Source organism: Myotis myotis, unplaced genomic scaffold, assembly GCF_014108235.1.
Source record: "Myotis myotis isolate mMyoMyo1 unplaced genomic scaffold, mMyoMyo1.p scaffold_m19_p_4, whole genome shotgun sequence".
NCBI lineage: Eukaryota > Metazoa > Chordata > Mammalia > Chiroptera > Vespertilionidae > Myotis > Myotis myotis.
The window spans coordinates 121,806,509-121,820,986 of NW_023416346.1; the positions used below are offsets into that span (position 1 = coordinate 121,806,509).

The 14,478-nt window shown below is 40.1% G+C and overlaps 1 protein-coding gene across 6 annotated transcripts in view; it reads left to right on the forward strand.

Moving 5' to 3' along the window:
• The window catches only part of SH3KBP1 (SH3 domain containing kinase binding protein 1), a 332,666-nt gene that overhangs the window by 189,965 nt on the left and 128,223 nt on the right, over positions 1-14,478 (forward strand). For 4 of the 6 annotated variants that reach the window (XM_036304656.1, XM_036304652.1, XM_036304655.1 and 1 more), the window contains 2 exons: positions 4,745-4,819; positions 8,522-8,727. In XM_036304656.1, coding sequence (XP_036160549.1) covers positions 4,745-4,819; positions 8,522-8,727 — 281 coding nt within the window. The remainder of the gene's footprint in view (positions 1-4,744; positions 4,820-8,521; positions 8,728-14,478) is intronic. The other 2 variants (XM_036304658.1, XM_036304657.1) reach the window with 1 other exon arrangement.

Below are 14,478 nucleotides of genomic sequence, written 5' to 3' on the forward strand. Positions count from 1 at the left end.
TACAGTCATGGGCTACATAATGACATTTTTGTCAATGAGGGACCACATAAACGATGGTGCTCTCATAAGATTATAATGGAGCTGAATGGAAGGATATGTAGTTCAGGACAATTTTTCTTCTTTAACAGGAGCACTATCTGTGGGGCATGGTAGTAGATTCTCACTCGTAGCACCTCAATTTTGAGTGTACCAAGTACTTCTCACTGACCTATTTCAGCACAGAAGAGGCTGTCCCACCCAGCACTACATATTCAGACGGCTCTACAGCCCTCCCATATTTAGTTTGGTGGTGTTCAGAGTACATGGCTGTAAGTTCTTTGTTGAGGACCTAAGATCCTGTACAAGGACACAGACCCACAGGACCTACCTTAACCAGTATTAAGTGCCACTGCCACTTTAGTAAAAGCTTTTTGTGGTGGAGGGTCAGCCTGTCCCTGTGCTTTGGAAATATTTTCCAGTTGTAATGGTGCAAAGCATGGATAAGTTATATTTCTTCCATCAGTTCAATACCAGAGAGAGGCCTTTTTGCTAGATAGGATCAATGGAACCAAAAACAAATTTCCAAAGTCCAAATATTGAGTCCTCAGTTCTACACCCTCTCCATGTTGTTAAACATCCTCTTTTTTATGAATACCACATGTATATATATTTTTTGGGACACCATATATATTTCAAAACTGCTTCATAAGTGGTAATGTATAGTCTATCTGGAGGCTCATAATGTCTGGCTGTCTTTTTTTTTGAATGTTAGTAATCACTGATGATTATCACCCAGATCTGTTTATTCATTAGGGCTTGCAAAATGATGCCAATAAAGAATTTTTGAAAGGATGAAATGGACTCCGATGTGACAGATCAATAGTGGGGAAAATTTGAGTAAATTAGGTTTTTAAAAAATAAAACATCCAAGTGGTTGTAATAATAGTGCAGGCAGAATCTTATGTTAGGAATGGAAAGGAATTTAGAGATCACGGTCTGCTATCAGATGAGAACACTAAAACCCAATGAAATTAAGTCCTGGGTGTGTGGCCTGGCTTATGAGCGATGAGGCCATAGTTACATGCAGGCCTTCCACACACATTGGTATTGCCTCCATTATGGCTTGTATTCACCCTCTCACTGAACATATGATAAATTTAAAATCTCAGTACAGTTTAGCTTATTTCTTCTTTTTGTCCCAGATCATGATTAATTACCTTTTCAGTTACAGTTTTGTACATGCTAGTATTGACTAAATAATGTGAAATAGAACTGATTATAAATTATATTGATACTAGAGGCCTGGTGTATGAATTCATGCACCAGTGGGGTCCCTTAGTCTGGCCTGTGGGATCGAGCTGAAACCTGCTCTCCATCATCCCCCAAGGGGTCCTGGATTGCAAGAGTGTGCAGGCCAGGTGGAGGGACCTCACCAGTGCACGATCAGGGCCGGTGAGGGACGCATGGGAGGTTGGCCAGCCAGGGAGGGATTGCAGGAGGGCTCTAGGGCATGTCCGGCCCATCTCACTCAATCCCAATTGGCGGGACCCCAGCAGCAAGCTAACCTACCAGAATGTCTGCCCCCTGGTGTTCAGTGCACATCATCGCGACTGGTCGACTGTCTGCCGCCTGGTGGTCAGTGCACGTCATAGTGAGGGATTGAGCAGCCTTAGCATATCATTAACATATTACGCTTTGATTGGTTGAACGGTCGACACTTAGCATATTAGGCTTTTATTATATAGGATTATATTATTATATCAAATTATAATCAGAGCATATCCTGAATCTATAAGATTTTTTTAAACTTAGAGGCAAAGAAATCCAGATATGACTATTGTTTAGTTTCAATTTCATACATATTTTCTTCACATTTAATATATAAATGTGTCTTGTCTGTTTCTAACATCCTTTTTATATTATTTAATTTCTTAGGTTCTAAAATAACTGTCATAACACTGAAAAGTATTTGTTAGGTTTTTTTTTTTTTTTTTTTTAAATAAAAGCCATCTTTTAGCTACAGAAACATTTTCAGTTATTTTTTTATAATTTTCAGAGAGGAAAAACTTTGCATTTTCTCTCTATAATAATTAACAACCATGAGATTTCAGCTTGAATTGACTTTCTTATTTTCCTTAATTCTTTAGTTTTAAATTTTAGGTCTTGATACTTTAGTGACTTGTCAAGCTAAGACAGAGATGGAGATGGCCTTTTAAAAGCTCAGGGTAAACCACCCCCATAATATACAAATACTGTATTTCATTAGCTATAAGAAATGGATTGCTCAGTGCCCCTTGCCTATAAAAAGTAAGGCCAGGCTGACAAACTCCACTCTGTGTCATCACTAGACTTTCTTTTCTTTTTAATATTAGATAATATTTGTTTTGTCTATGATTTATTAGCAGTGATGAGCAATTAGTAAATTGCTAAAAAAGAGTTCTAGGCAAAATTAGATACTAGCATGAGCATAGGATTTTGTGTTGAAATTTTAAAGTTCTTTTTACAGTGTTTGCTGCCTTCAAGTGCTAATATTTAGTAGTGGCTGGAGGGTGTTTCTCCCAATAAAATAAACAGCATTCACATTCATGAACTTTCCAGTTGCTTACCTCTTTTGCTTTTTAGATCAAATGCGTATCTCACCCACCCCTACCCCAGGCTCCATTGACCTTACTGCCAGTGCATGGGGAACTTTGCAGAAATGCTTGGCCATTCAGAGACATCAGGATCATGGTCTACTTCAGTGACTCTCAGACTTGGTCCTGGGGAAAAACATAGGGAAACTCTGTTGTACTTGGAAGAACTTTACTGAAATACTGATTTCTTTTTCATATACTTACCTTTTCTGACACTGAAAAGACTTTATTTTTTATTGTTTTATTGCTTAAAGTATTACAAAGGGTTGAAAAGACTGTTACTGTTCAGTTTTGGAGCTCACAAAATATCTGTATTCCTTAGGAGTAATTTTGACTTAATGACTGAAGTTAAACAGAATAAAAAATTTCCCAAATAAAAACTAGCCACTGTTACTTGCTCTGCTTTTGTCATCAAAGTCCTCAAGAGCTGCAAGTTTACCAAGAACATTTGAAACATTTGTTTCTTTGGATTATTCTTAAATAGCCAGTTATTTGAATTTCTAAGTGTTTGCCTTAATTGGATGGAGCACATATATCAAAAAGGGCAGATTTCAAAACAAAGGTGTACCACCATGCCTGTAGGACATGGAAATTAGAAATACCTGATTCTACTTAAGTTGTTGGTCTGATCTTTCACAATCCCTTCATGTATTAGGGATGACACTATGGTTCCTATTAGGAGTTCCCATTTTCTTAATGAGTATTTCTAAGAAGTGAGAGAAGTTTCTCTCTTCCATCTCAGTTCTTTCTGTCTCTCTGTAAGTGTAGCCAGCCTTTTTACCCCCTCAGACTTACTATAAAGCTGTATTACTGGTTTCCGGTCGATATTTAGCTTACAAACCATAATAGAGCTAATTTCTTGGGTAATTTAAAGTAATGCATTTATTAATAGAGTTTGCCTTTAGCAAATCAAGTTACCTGCTGGTAGTATTCTCTGTAGGGCATATAAACACACGTAGGAGCATGCGCACGTGTGTGTGTGTGTGTGTATGTGTGTGTGTGTGTACACAAAGTGGGGCGGTATATGTGTATGTTCTGTGTACTTACTGATGGTTCCACAGAGATTTGGGTTTTAGCCATGTGTCCAATTTTATGCTATTGATAACTTCTATTTTTAATAACAAAAAAAGAGTGACATTTGACAGTGGGTGAGTCCTATGTCCTCATGCTTGAGTATACTAGTAGTCTCATGACTGATATGGTGAAACCTCAATTAAGATGTTTCAAGAAATAGGGTTTTCTGAAGTCCTTGGTGCTAAACAGAAAACCCCTTGTATCAGGGGTCCTCAAACTTTTTAAACAGGGGGCCAGTTCACTGTCCCTCAGACCGCTGGAGGGCCGGACTATAGTTTTTTAAAAAAAACTATGAACAAATTCCTATGCACACTGCACATATCTTATTTTGAAGTAAAACAAAACAAAACGGGAACAAATACAATATTTGTATTTGCATGTGGCCCGCGGGCCGTAGTTTGAGGACTCCTGCCTTATATCAACATGGATGCCACTATTGGTTTCAAACCTCATTGGTGAAAACCCCCCTCTAGTATATTAGTACATTTTCTTGATTAAAGGTACTGAGGGTGATAAATATATTTTAAAGAGAATGTCATGCCTTGTTTAGAATCTTGCAGTCATGAATATCAGTTTGTATCATGCAGGGACTTAGGGTTAGAAGATAAAAGATGATGGGCCTGAATCTATATTGTGCTTGAGTCATATTCTCCAAAGAGAAGATAGTGCTGTACAATTGAGTTAATTAAGGACTCCAATTAATTGGATTCATTCTGGTTAATTGAGGTTTGCCTATTCTTGAATTATAATGTTGAAATGGCTTCCAGGTTTAAATGGAGCATAATCTACATGCCAGTCATGTGCAGAGGCAAGCCCTAGTTCTGGGGCCTCATGATTGTGTATTGTGGTTGCATGGGGACTTTGGGCTCATTCTGTAACATTCTGAAATTCTGCCTAATGGTCTCTAATTAAGTTTGCGGATGAAGCTCTTGCAGTGGATTCACTGAAGGCAAGTTCAGTTAAAGATTCTTCCTCTTCCTTCCTTTGCCATCATTTGCTCCCCCTTCCCCCTTCTCTTGTTTTTTTCTCTCCCCTTCTCTTCTCTCATTCACTGTCAGGAAAGACTACCTTTGAAGGGACAATTCTGTACCGAGCTGCACCGGGAAAGACGGAGGGCCACAGACGTTATTACAGTGAGTGACCTTAACAGCAGGAGGCAATTGTAAAGATAAGATCTGGGTACTTGTGTTTTTTGATGCAGCTGCACTTTCCCGAGCTGCTCATGCTTCTGCCAAGTGTCTGTGAATTTCTGGTCCAAGGACATGGACTTATTTGTCTAAGATAAGTGCCATCTCCTTGGTGTATGCTACAAGAGCTTTCCCACCACCATCCCCTGGTGCTTTCTTGTTTGCTTTGTGCCTCTATCATGTGTGTGACATGGATGCATGAACCATGCGTGCAGAGAAGCAATCGGTAGCATTTGTCATGCATATGTATTTGTACCGGTATCTCTGGGCCTCGGGGGTGGTGTAAGATGGCTTCCTGTGGAGATGTCAACCACTTATGGTCATTGGAAACTAATAAACCATTTTTCCATTGTGTGGTTCAAAGAAATAAAAATTTGGCATGAAACTCCATGCCAGAAATGATTATTTCGCTTTGCTCATTCAGCCAATCACCACACGGCAGACTTCTTTGGCTGTACCAATGTGTAGCCTTTTGTGTTGTGAAATAAAGCTGCCGAAAGTTGAGAGGAAGGAAATGAATGTGATTAATGGATTACTCTTGTGAAGCCCTTAGGACAGTTCCTGCCACACAGTAAGCACTATTCATGTGAATTAAACATAAATCAAAATAGCCCATAGGTCTGAATTGATCAGTGCTGGAATATTAAGGTAAATTACACAAAAGTGGACAGTTATGTGATGGGCCAAAGCAAATTTGAGGAGACTTTGTTCTTCTTCACCTTGAAGGAGAGACACCCACCTTAATGTGCATGTACACATATGCATACGTACATACATCTATGGAAGTTGAAAGAGAAGGTTCAGATGAGAACACCAAAATTGTGCTTCTCAGACTGTCTGTGGTGGAGTGTATTTTTATTTCGGTTCCCAGGGGGACAGATACCTGCTTCTGCTGTACATGACTTTACTGTGCCCACACTGCCCTACCTGGGTCTCACCGCAGGCATTTGATAGACTGAGATGGATCTATGCCCTGTTCACCTACATGAATCCACTGCCCACATCTGGAAGTCAAACCAGTACCTCACTGTGTACCAGTAATGAGCCTTTCACAAACTGGCCCCAATATGCAGATGACACTAGGTTGTATTGCCTGAGAGTGTCACCTGGAGTTCTGAGTGTGACACAGGAACATTTTATAGGATAGTGTATGTAATGGGAACCAGTAGCTAAAAGATGCTGTACCAAACAGACATGAAAATGAAAAGTCACCTTTTCCCCCTTCCAACCAGAAGGAACTAGACTTCACCAACCCAGGGATTCAGATATTTAATTTACATATTTACGGTTGATCGAAGCAGGCTGCCAGAATTTCTGGAAGAAAAATCTGCCGTGTGTTTCCTTCCCAGTTCATGCTTGTGTGGTTGGATGACTATGCAATCTCTCCCTGTGTAATATAAAGAGTATTTCTCACAGTGGTTAATATAAAGTTATTAAGAGGAGTCTGAAAGTCAGCAAATTCCTGAAACCGGAAGCTCTGTGAAATCAGGATGGCAGTGATTGAAAATATTATGGTCCTAGCTAATGAGGAATTATAGAAGAAGCCTTCAAATTTTTCTTTTTGAAGAACTAAAACAGCCTTGCCCTAATCCATTTGCCCAGCTGCCTTCTGGTGGTGGTGGGTGTGGGGGGTGGGAGTGGTTGTGGTTGGGAGGATGGTGGTGATGGTTTCATTTCACTAACCATTTCTTTATTCTACCCTCAAATGGTTCTTTCCAAACCAGAAGAGAATATATAAGCCATTTATCACAAAGGAAGAATCCATACAGCAAAATGAGAACATGGTACAGGGGAAATTACACATATAACATTTAGACTCAAAAATTATATCTCCAGCAGGGATATTTCTAAAAACAATGAACAAATGGATAGCTAATCCAGGGGATGTCCATGTTTGCACACTCAAATCCAGCCCTGTAACTTGCACCCGACCCCTTGTCGTGGGCTATTCTCATTGTTTTGCCCTCTTTTCTTCATAAATGCTATTCTTTAGTCAATTAAAATGTACCCCATGGATCTTCCTCCCCCCTCCTTTTTTGGCTTATAAATCCCATTTTATTGAAAATGGTGCCAACATGCACAGCCATTGTTTTAAGGATTTGATTTTGAAACTTGTTAGCAATTTATAATGACCTTTCTATATTTTGTCTGTTTTCATTTAACAGTTTCTTCCTGCACTGAGACTTCTTTATTTGAATGACTTCAACATTTTATGACATTTTATGTGAGCAATTATTTGGTGTGTCATTCTTATGTACTAGGAGACCACCTTACCTATAGAAAGATAATGCACGATTGGCTAATAGAGAGCAAAATTTGATGGTGTATTTTCATCCCAAGGGCATGGTTGTCATCAGGAGATATATAGTAAATGTTCAGGAGCTATCCTAGTCATCTAGAGCAATGGTTCTCAACCTTCCTAATGCCGCGACCCTTTAATACAGTTCCTCATGTGGTGACCCCCAATTTCATTGTTACAAATTAAACATAATTAAAGCATAGTGATTAATCACAAAACAATATGTAATTATATATGTGTTTTCCGATGGTCTTAGGCGACCCCTGTGAAAGGGTCATTCGACCCCAAAGGGGTCACGACCCACAGGTTGAGAACACTGATCTAGAGGCTTTTAGAGACAGGTTTAATGGCATACTTTAGTATTCCATAAACTATCCTTTGAATCCTGCCCTTTGATAGCATCACTGATGTACCAATCATCAAAGTAAGAATATATACCCAGAAATTAACTAGAAACAAATAGGCTCTTCCTTTTAGGAACATGGTTGTGGGCAGAGCCTGGGGAAAAAAGAATCTGGGGAGGTAAGTGTCCATGTTGTCTTGCTGATAACTATCTTGTGACTTCCAACACATGCCCCAAGAGGTCAAAGGAAGGGTATCATATCCCCAGTGTTCTTCTTTGGAAAGGAGTTCAGCATTGGAGAAGTGATGGTATTAGAGGGAAGATGAGCTTGGGGGATTCTGGCCTTTGGGAGGGCAGCTTCCATTTTCTCTAACAAACACAATAATCTTGTCAGTCTCAATGTCAAGTTTGGTTTAATGCTTTCCTAGAGAAACATGTCTGTGTACATTTATTCCTTGTGAAGCCATCCAAAGAGATTTAATTCTTTAGCAGTCATAATTTTGTGTGATTTCTTTAATTGCTAATTTGTTTAAATGGCTTTAGCTTTACAGTTTCCCTTTAGGAAATGTTACTTTCATTGCTAATTGCTAATTCACATGAGTGATAGAGATTGGAGGTACAGTATGTGGTACTGACTGGGCAGGGAAGTGAGGAGGGGCGGGAAAAGTTGCTATTGCACCAACTGTAGCAAAACACATTTGAATAAGAACCAGGCTCTGGCTGAGCAGAGGTAAAATGTCACATTTACAAAGAGATCATCTTTGAAATGAGATTTTCTGCAAAGTGTTGATTCACTTTGTAAGATTAAAGGGTGAGGCAGAGATATCAAACAAAAATCAGAACTACCCAAACTCAACATATGCAACACTAAATGAAAAACCCAAGTGCAAGTTATCCTGTACCCAGGAACAATTTTAGAGGTGGTTCCTGGCTGGCTGTGAGGAGTTTCATGGCTATGACTGCTTTTCTGAGCTATTTCTCTCCTGCTCCCCCCTCCTCTTCACAGGTTTAAGGGAAACCACAGGCTCTGAGAGTGATGGAGGTGACTCGAGCAGTACCAAATCGGAAGGTGCCAATGGGACAGTTGCAACTGCAGCAATCCAACCGAAGAAAGTTAAGGGAGTGGGTTTTGGAGATATTTTCAAAGACAAGCCAATAAAGCTAAGACCAAGGTCAATTGAAGTAGAAAATGACTTTCTGCCTGTGGAAAAGGTACGTTCAACAGTTTCTCTTTCATTTTAACTTAATGTGGAGTATCCAAAAGTACTTTGTAGGGTATGGTGTCTGAGATGTCCTGCGCCTCCTTTGGGGTTCCAGTGTCCTCAAATACTAGCCGCTCCCCTTTATACATAATCCCTCTGTGGAAACAGCTTTCCTCCAAAGGCTCATGCTTGAATTTGCTGCTGCTTTTCTTTTTATTAATTTAAATATTATTTTTCAATTACAGTTGATATTCAATATTAATTTGTATTAGTTTCAGGTGTACAGCATAGTGGTTAGACAAGCATATACTTTACAAAGTGTTCCCCCTGATATTTCCAGTATCCACCTGGCACCATTCGGAGTTATTAGAATATTATTGACTACTAGAGGCCTGGTGCATGAAATTTGTGCACTTGGGGGTGGGGGTGGTCCCTCAGCCCGGATTGCAATAAGGCACAGGCCAGGCCGAGGGACCCCACCAGTGCACTATCAGGGCTGGGGAGGGATGTGGGAGGTTGGCCAGCTGGGGAGGGACCGCGGGAGGGCTCCAGGGCATGTCCAGCCTGTCTCACTCAGTCCTGATTGGCCGGACCCCAGCAGCAAGCTAACCTACCGGATGGAGCGTCTGCCCCCGGTGATCAGTGCTTGTCATAGCGAGCAGTTGAGTGGCCTTAGCATAGCATTAGCATATTATGCTTTCATTGGTTGAATGGATGACCAGACTATTAGCATATTAGGCTTTTATTATATAGGATTTTCCCTATGCTGTACTTTACATCTTCGTGACTATTCTGTAACTACCAATCTACTTCTCAATCTCTTCACCTTTTTCTTCCAGTCCCCCATCCTCTCTTCCCTCTGGCAAGCATCAGTCTGTTCTTTGTGTCTACGAGTCTGTTTCTATTTTGTTTGTTCATTTACTTCATTCTTTTAGTTTTACATGTAAGTGAAATCATATGGAATTTGTCTTTCTCTGACTGGCTTATTCCACTTGCTGCTGCTTTTCTTACTGATCTCCTAGCTCTGGAATGTTTCCCAGTTTGACTTTTCAAATGGACCAGCACTTCTCCATTTTTCTCCCCAGAGAAGACCCTCATGCCTGGACCCAGATAAACAGATGGCCTTGATATTTTTCACAGAACCCTCAATCTCTCTCCTCTACTTGTACATTTCTCTGATACTTTGTGCTTGGAGGTGTTGCCTGGTTCTGCAGTAGAGGAAAGAGGTTGTGCATTTTTTCTTTAGGAGTTAGGTGGGAATGATTTCAGACTGCCTAAAGGAAGGCTCCCGCATGTGTGAACGATGGTGACTCCCTGGGTTGTTACCATCAGGAAGCTGGCTTTTTCCTTCTGCCTCTGGTTCTGGGTTGGCGTTAAACAGTGTGTTGCTGCTGAGTACGCGGTTGCCACAGCAACACACCCAGAACCATCATACTTGTGGCTGTTAATGACGTCTACTGTGGTACACTTCTAAGCACCATAGCCTTGCTTAGGATTTGATAAATACGATGGAATTTTCCAGATTGTAATAAGCTACACTTGTGCTGTGCTTGAGGAATGTTTGTTAATTTGATTTAGTGCTGAAATGTTTGCTTTGATGTTTGTGCCGGCAGGCTTGAGGGATAAGGCATTGACAAGATTTCTAATGCAGGTTTATTGGTAGGTTTTAAATATTGTTCATTTTTCGATGAGATGAAATTTTTAAAGTTGCATCATCTTCTGCAGCTGTAGAACTTTCATCCACTTCCCTCCCCACTACTTCCCAGCAACCATGCCTGGTGTCATGCATTAGAAACAGAATCTGAAAAGGAAACTTTTGGACACTTAATACCATCAGTAGATATTCACTTAATACCCTATTAGAAGAAGGTGGAAAGGGCAGATGTTTAGAAATGAAAGACTTTCATTTAAACTCTTCTTTTGTTGAACTTCACTAAGCCAGTATTGTTTTCTTTAAGTAATCAAGTTCGTAGTATCCCAGCTTGTGAGCTCATTTCAATTTCACATGGTCACTTTGAGATTCCTGTAAATATTTACAAAAGAGCAAGTTCCCATCTTGGGAAGGAATGATGTATGCAGTTTTTCTTCATTTCCTTCTAGTAATTGAAATGACCCTGACCATTGACTCAATCCCCTTCCCTCACTTAATCTATCCCAGCCCCCTTTCTCTTCCTTAAACCTGCCACACACACTCCCACTTGAGGACCTTTGCCACAGAGTGCCTGGACACTCTACTTCCACCTGCCCATCCAGTGTCCTACCACTCTTTCCAGGGAACTTGGTTCAGACCTCACCTTTTCAACGAGGCCTGCCCTTGCCTAGTCATTCTGAAACCTGCCCCTTTAGCCCATCCAGATTACTTGCACTGCATTTGTTTTGTTTTCCAAAGCATATACCCCCTTCTAAAATAATATTCATGTTTACTATGCTTATTATTTGTTTGTTCACTGATGTATGCTATACGTTTACAACAGTGTGTGGCACATAGTGGGTGCTCAGTAAATATTAGTTGAATAATATTAAAACTGTATTAACATGGCACTTTAGAGATTACAGACATCTATAAAATGAGGGGTCTGGGTGGAATAATATAACCGTTATATAATTGAAAACGTAGTGGTTATATGGTTCACTGCATCTTTGTGGAACAGAGAGATTTATTGCCTTGGTCTTGGAAACATGCGATGTTAACTTCATCAGAGTAATATATATATATATATATTCGTGTGTGTATCTTGATTCATGATTTGTTTGCAGAATGAAACCATGTGCTGGCAGCAACCTTAACCCGCTTCTTTTTGTGAAGCCTCTGGGGAAAACATAAACTTCCCAGACTGCTTTACTGTCTGTGGACAATTTTTACAGTTTCTAAGAGGATTCAAAACTCTGTCCACCCCCCGTTGTTGGCGCCATGGATAGTTGCATAGATTTATGGACCCATTATGTTATTGCACAACTTGGCATGAGAGCTGATGAGTGTGATCATGTTTTACTAGTGCACAACCTGGTTCTCATCACGTTTGAGATGGTTTTGTGTCCAACATTCATGTTTAAGGAAGGAAGTTTCCTTTGAAAATTGAGCTCACTGTTGATTTTATAGAGGAACAAATTGAATGTCATGTGACAGCATTTGTTAGGTGAGGCCCAAGCAGGTCTTTCACGAAGGCTGGGGTAGTTGGCCTTCTGACATGGCTGGTGTGATAACTTGGATGAAGGAAAAAAGGAATCAGATAATTGCTACCAGCTGCAAGCATCATATTATACTTTTCATTCAAGTTGGCCAAGTTTTGAGATCCATTTTTCGGAGTTAATTTTGTACTGATCTTATCTATGCTTTAATTCACATCTCTCACCCAGAGTGGTTGAATGATGATGATTCTACACCCAGGAGAGAGACTTCATAACACTCCCCACCCCCAACAATATGGAAATAATGAGTATTCTTGCTTCTCCTATTGAGCTATAAGGAAGAACCCCATTTATGAGTCTTTTTAATACTATCAATTAGATATACCTGTGAATGATTTGTTTACTGCACCATTTAACTGAAATATTTACACATTAAATGATTTAATGTATGGGATTTTTCTTCCAGTAGATGGAAGATGGGAGGGTGGGGCACAGAGTAAACAAGATTGGTTATGAGTTGATAATTATTGAAACCTGATGGTGCTACATGGGGGTTCATTACACTATATTTTTGTATACGTTGTAAAATTCCCTTGATAAAAGGTTAAAGAAAAAAAAAGAAACTTGGCAAATGTGCCATTTAAACTAAGCCCAAAGGTAAGTATGTATTATATACAAATAATGGAAAATACAGTGTGACTATGGATGAACCAGTTAAATACCATAAGATTAGAAAGACATGGCACCATTGTCCTAGCTGGTTGCCCTTGACAAAGTCACTTAGCCTCAATAGAGCCATCTGTAAAATAGGAATACTCTTTATACCTAACTCATAGAACTTTTTAAAAAGTTATATAGCTAAAAATACTTTGAAATTATAAAGGTAATTCGTTTCAACTAGTATTTTCTAAGTGCTCACTATATGCTTGGTACCGTGTACACAGTGGTGAACAAGACCTGGTTGCCACCCCTCAGAGAGCTGCAGAAAAGTAAACAATAGTACAGTGTGGGGAATTCTGTGACCAGGCTGAGAACACAGTGCTGTTCTGTAGGAGCCCTCAGGCGTGGCAGGAAGTGGTGACTTGTTTGGGAGGCTGGAGAGTATATGTTTATGTGGGTGGGTATCCACTTCCTCCAGGAAGTGATGTTTAGAGCCATAGTAAGTGATGTTTTTCAGGCCTACAGGAAGTGATGTTTAGGCTGAGACCCATGCGTCCGGACCAGTAGACATTCATCAAGGAAAGGAGCTTAGAATTATCGAGGTGAGAACATGTATAAATGCTTTGAAGGGAAAAAGAAATGACACAGAACGTGTGTCATGGTTCCAACAGGAAGTGGGGAAAGATGATAATGGAGAAAGAAGCAGGGTCCAGATTAGGAAGGGCCTGGTAATACATGTGGAGTTTAGACTCGATCTGGAGAACAATAGGGAGCTATCAATGGGGAACTATTTTCAGCACGAGAGTGACATGATCTGATAGGTGGTTTAGAGAAAGTATTCCAAGCTACAGTGGGATGAGTGGATTACAGAAGACAGGGTAACTAAAATTCAGGAGAGAGGTTAACAGAAACTTGTAGTGGCTCTCCCAATAAATTCCCCCAATCTAAGTTCTAAACCAGTTAATGAATAAGATGAATCAATGGATGGAGAATCAAAATATTATTTGTGCTCATCTTTTCAGTATGGATATCCATTTAACTCAGCACTGTTTATCGAAAATATTGTCCTTTCTGTACTTCACCTTTGTCATAATTTAAGTGACTGTGTATGTGTGGGTCCATTTCTGGACTCTGTTCTGTTGGTCTATTTGTCCTTGTGCCCATTCTATACTACTTTAATTACTGCAGCTTTATAGTCAGTCTTGATTTCTGGCAGTGTAAGTCCACAATCTTTGTTCCTCTTCCTCAATTTTCCCTGGCTATTCTTGGCCCCTTGTATTTTCATACAAATTTTATAATCAGCTTGTCAATCGTGTGCCCCCCCCCCCAATAAAAAACCCTGGGATTGTTATTGGGTTTGCATTGACTCTGTAGATACTTTGAGGAAGAATTAACACATTTCCAATCCATGGACATGGTATATTTCTCTATTTATGTAGGTCTTGTTTCACTTTGTTTAAATTCCTCAAGCTGTACACTTATGATTTGTGTATCTTTCTCTACCTATTTTATATTGCAACTAGAGGCCCGATGCACGAAATTTGTGCAAGAATAGGCCTTCCTTCCCCTGGCTGCCAGCACCAGCTTTCCTCTGGCACCCGGGACCCGGGTTTTCCTCACAGCCCCGGCTTGGTCCAGAAGGACGTCCGGTCTAATTAGCATATTATGCTTTTATTATTATAGATGTTTATGTTATTGTTGAAGGTAAAGTTGGATGATATAGATTAGTGTGAAAGCCAAATGGGCCTGCCAGCTGACCCCTAAAATTAAACAGACTCACCCACCCAGTCTCCTAGGGCAGACTCACGTGACATAGAAGGACCTGCCCCTTGGGGAAGAGCAGACAAGGCCAACTTCCAAGAGGAGGAAAGAGAAGAGCTGATCTGAGCTGAGCATGCCCAGTTTATTTTTTACAAATTCACCTTTTAAAGAAGTCATTTCACTCTCCCAGGAGAGAGTGAATAAGGGGAAA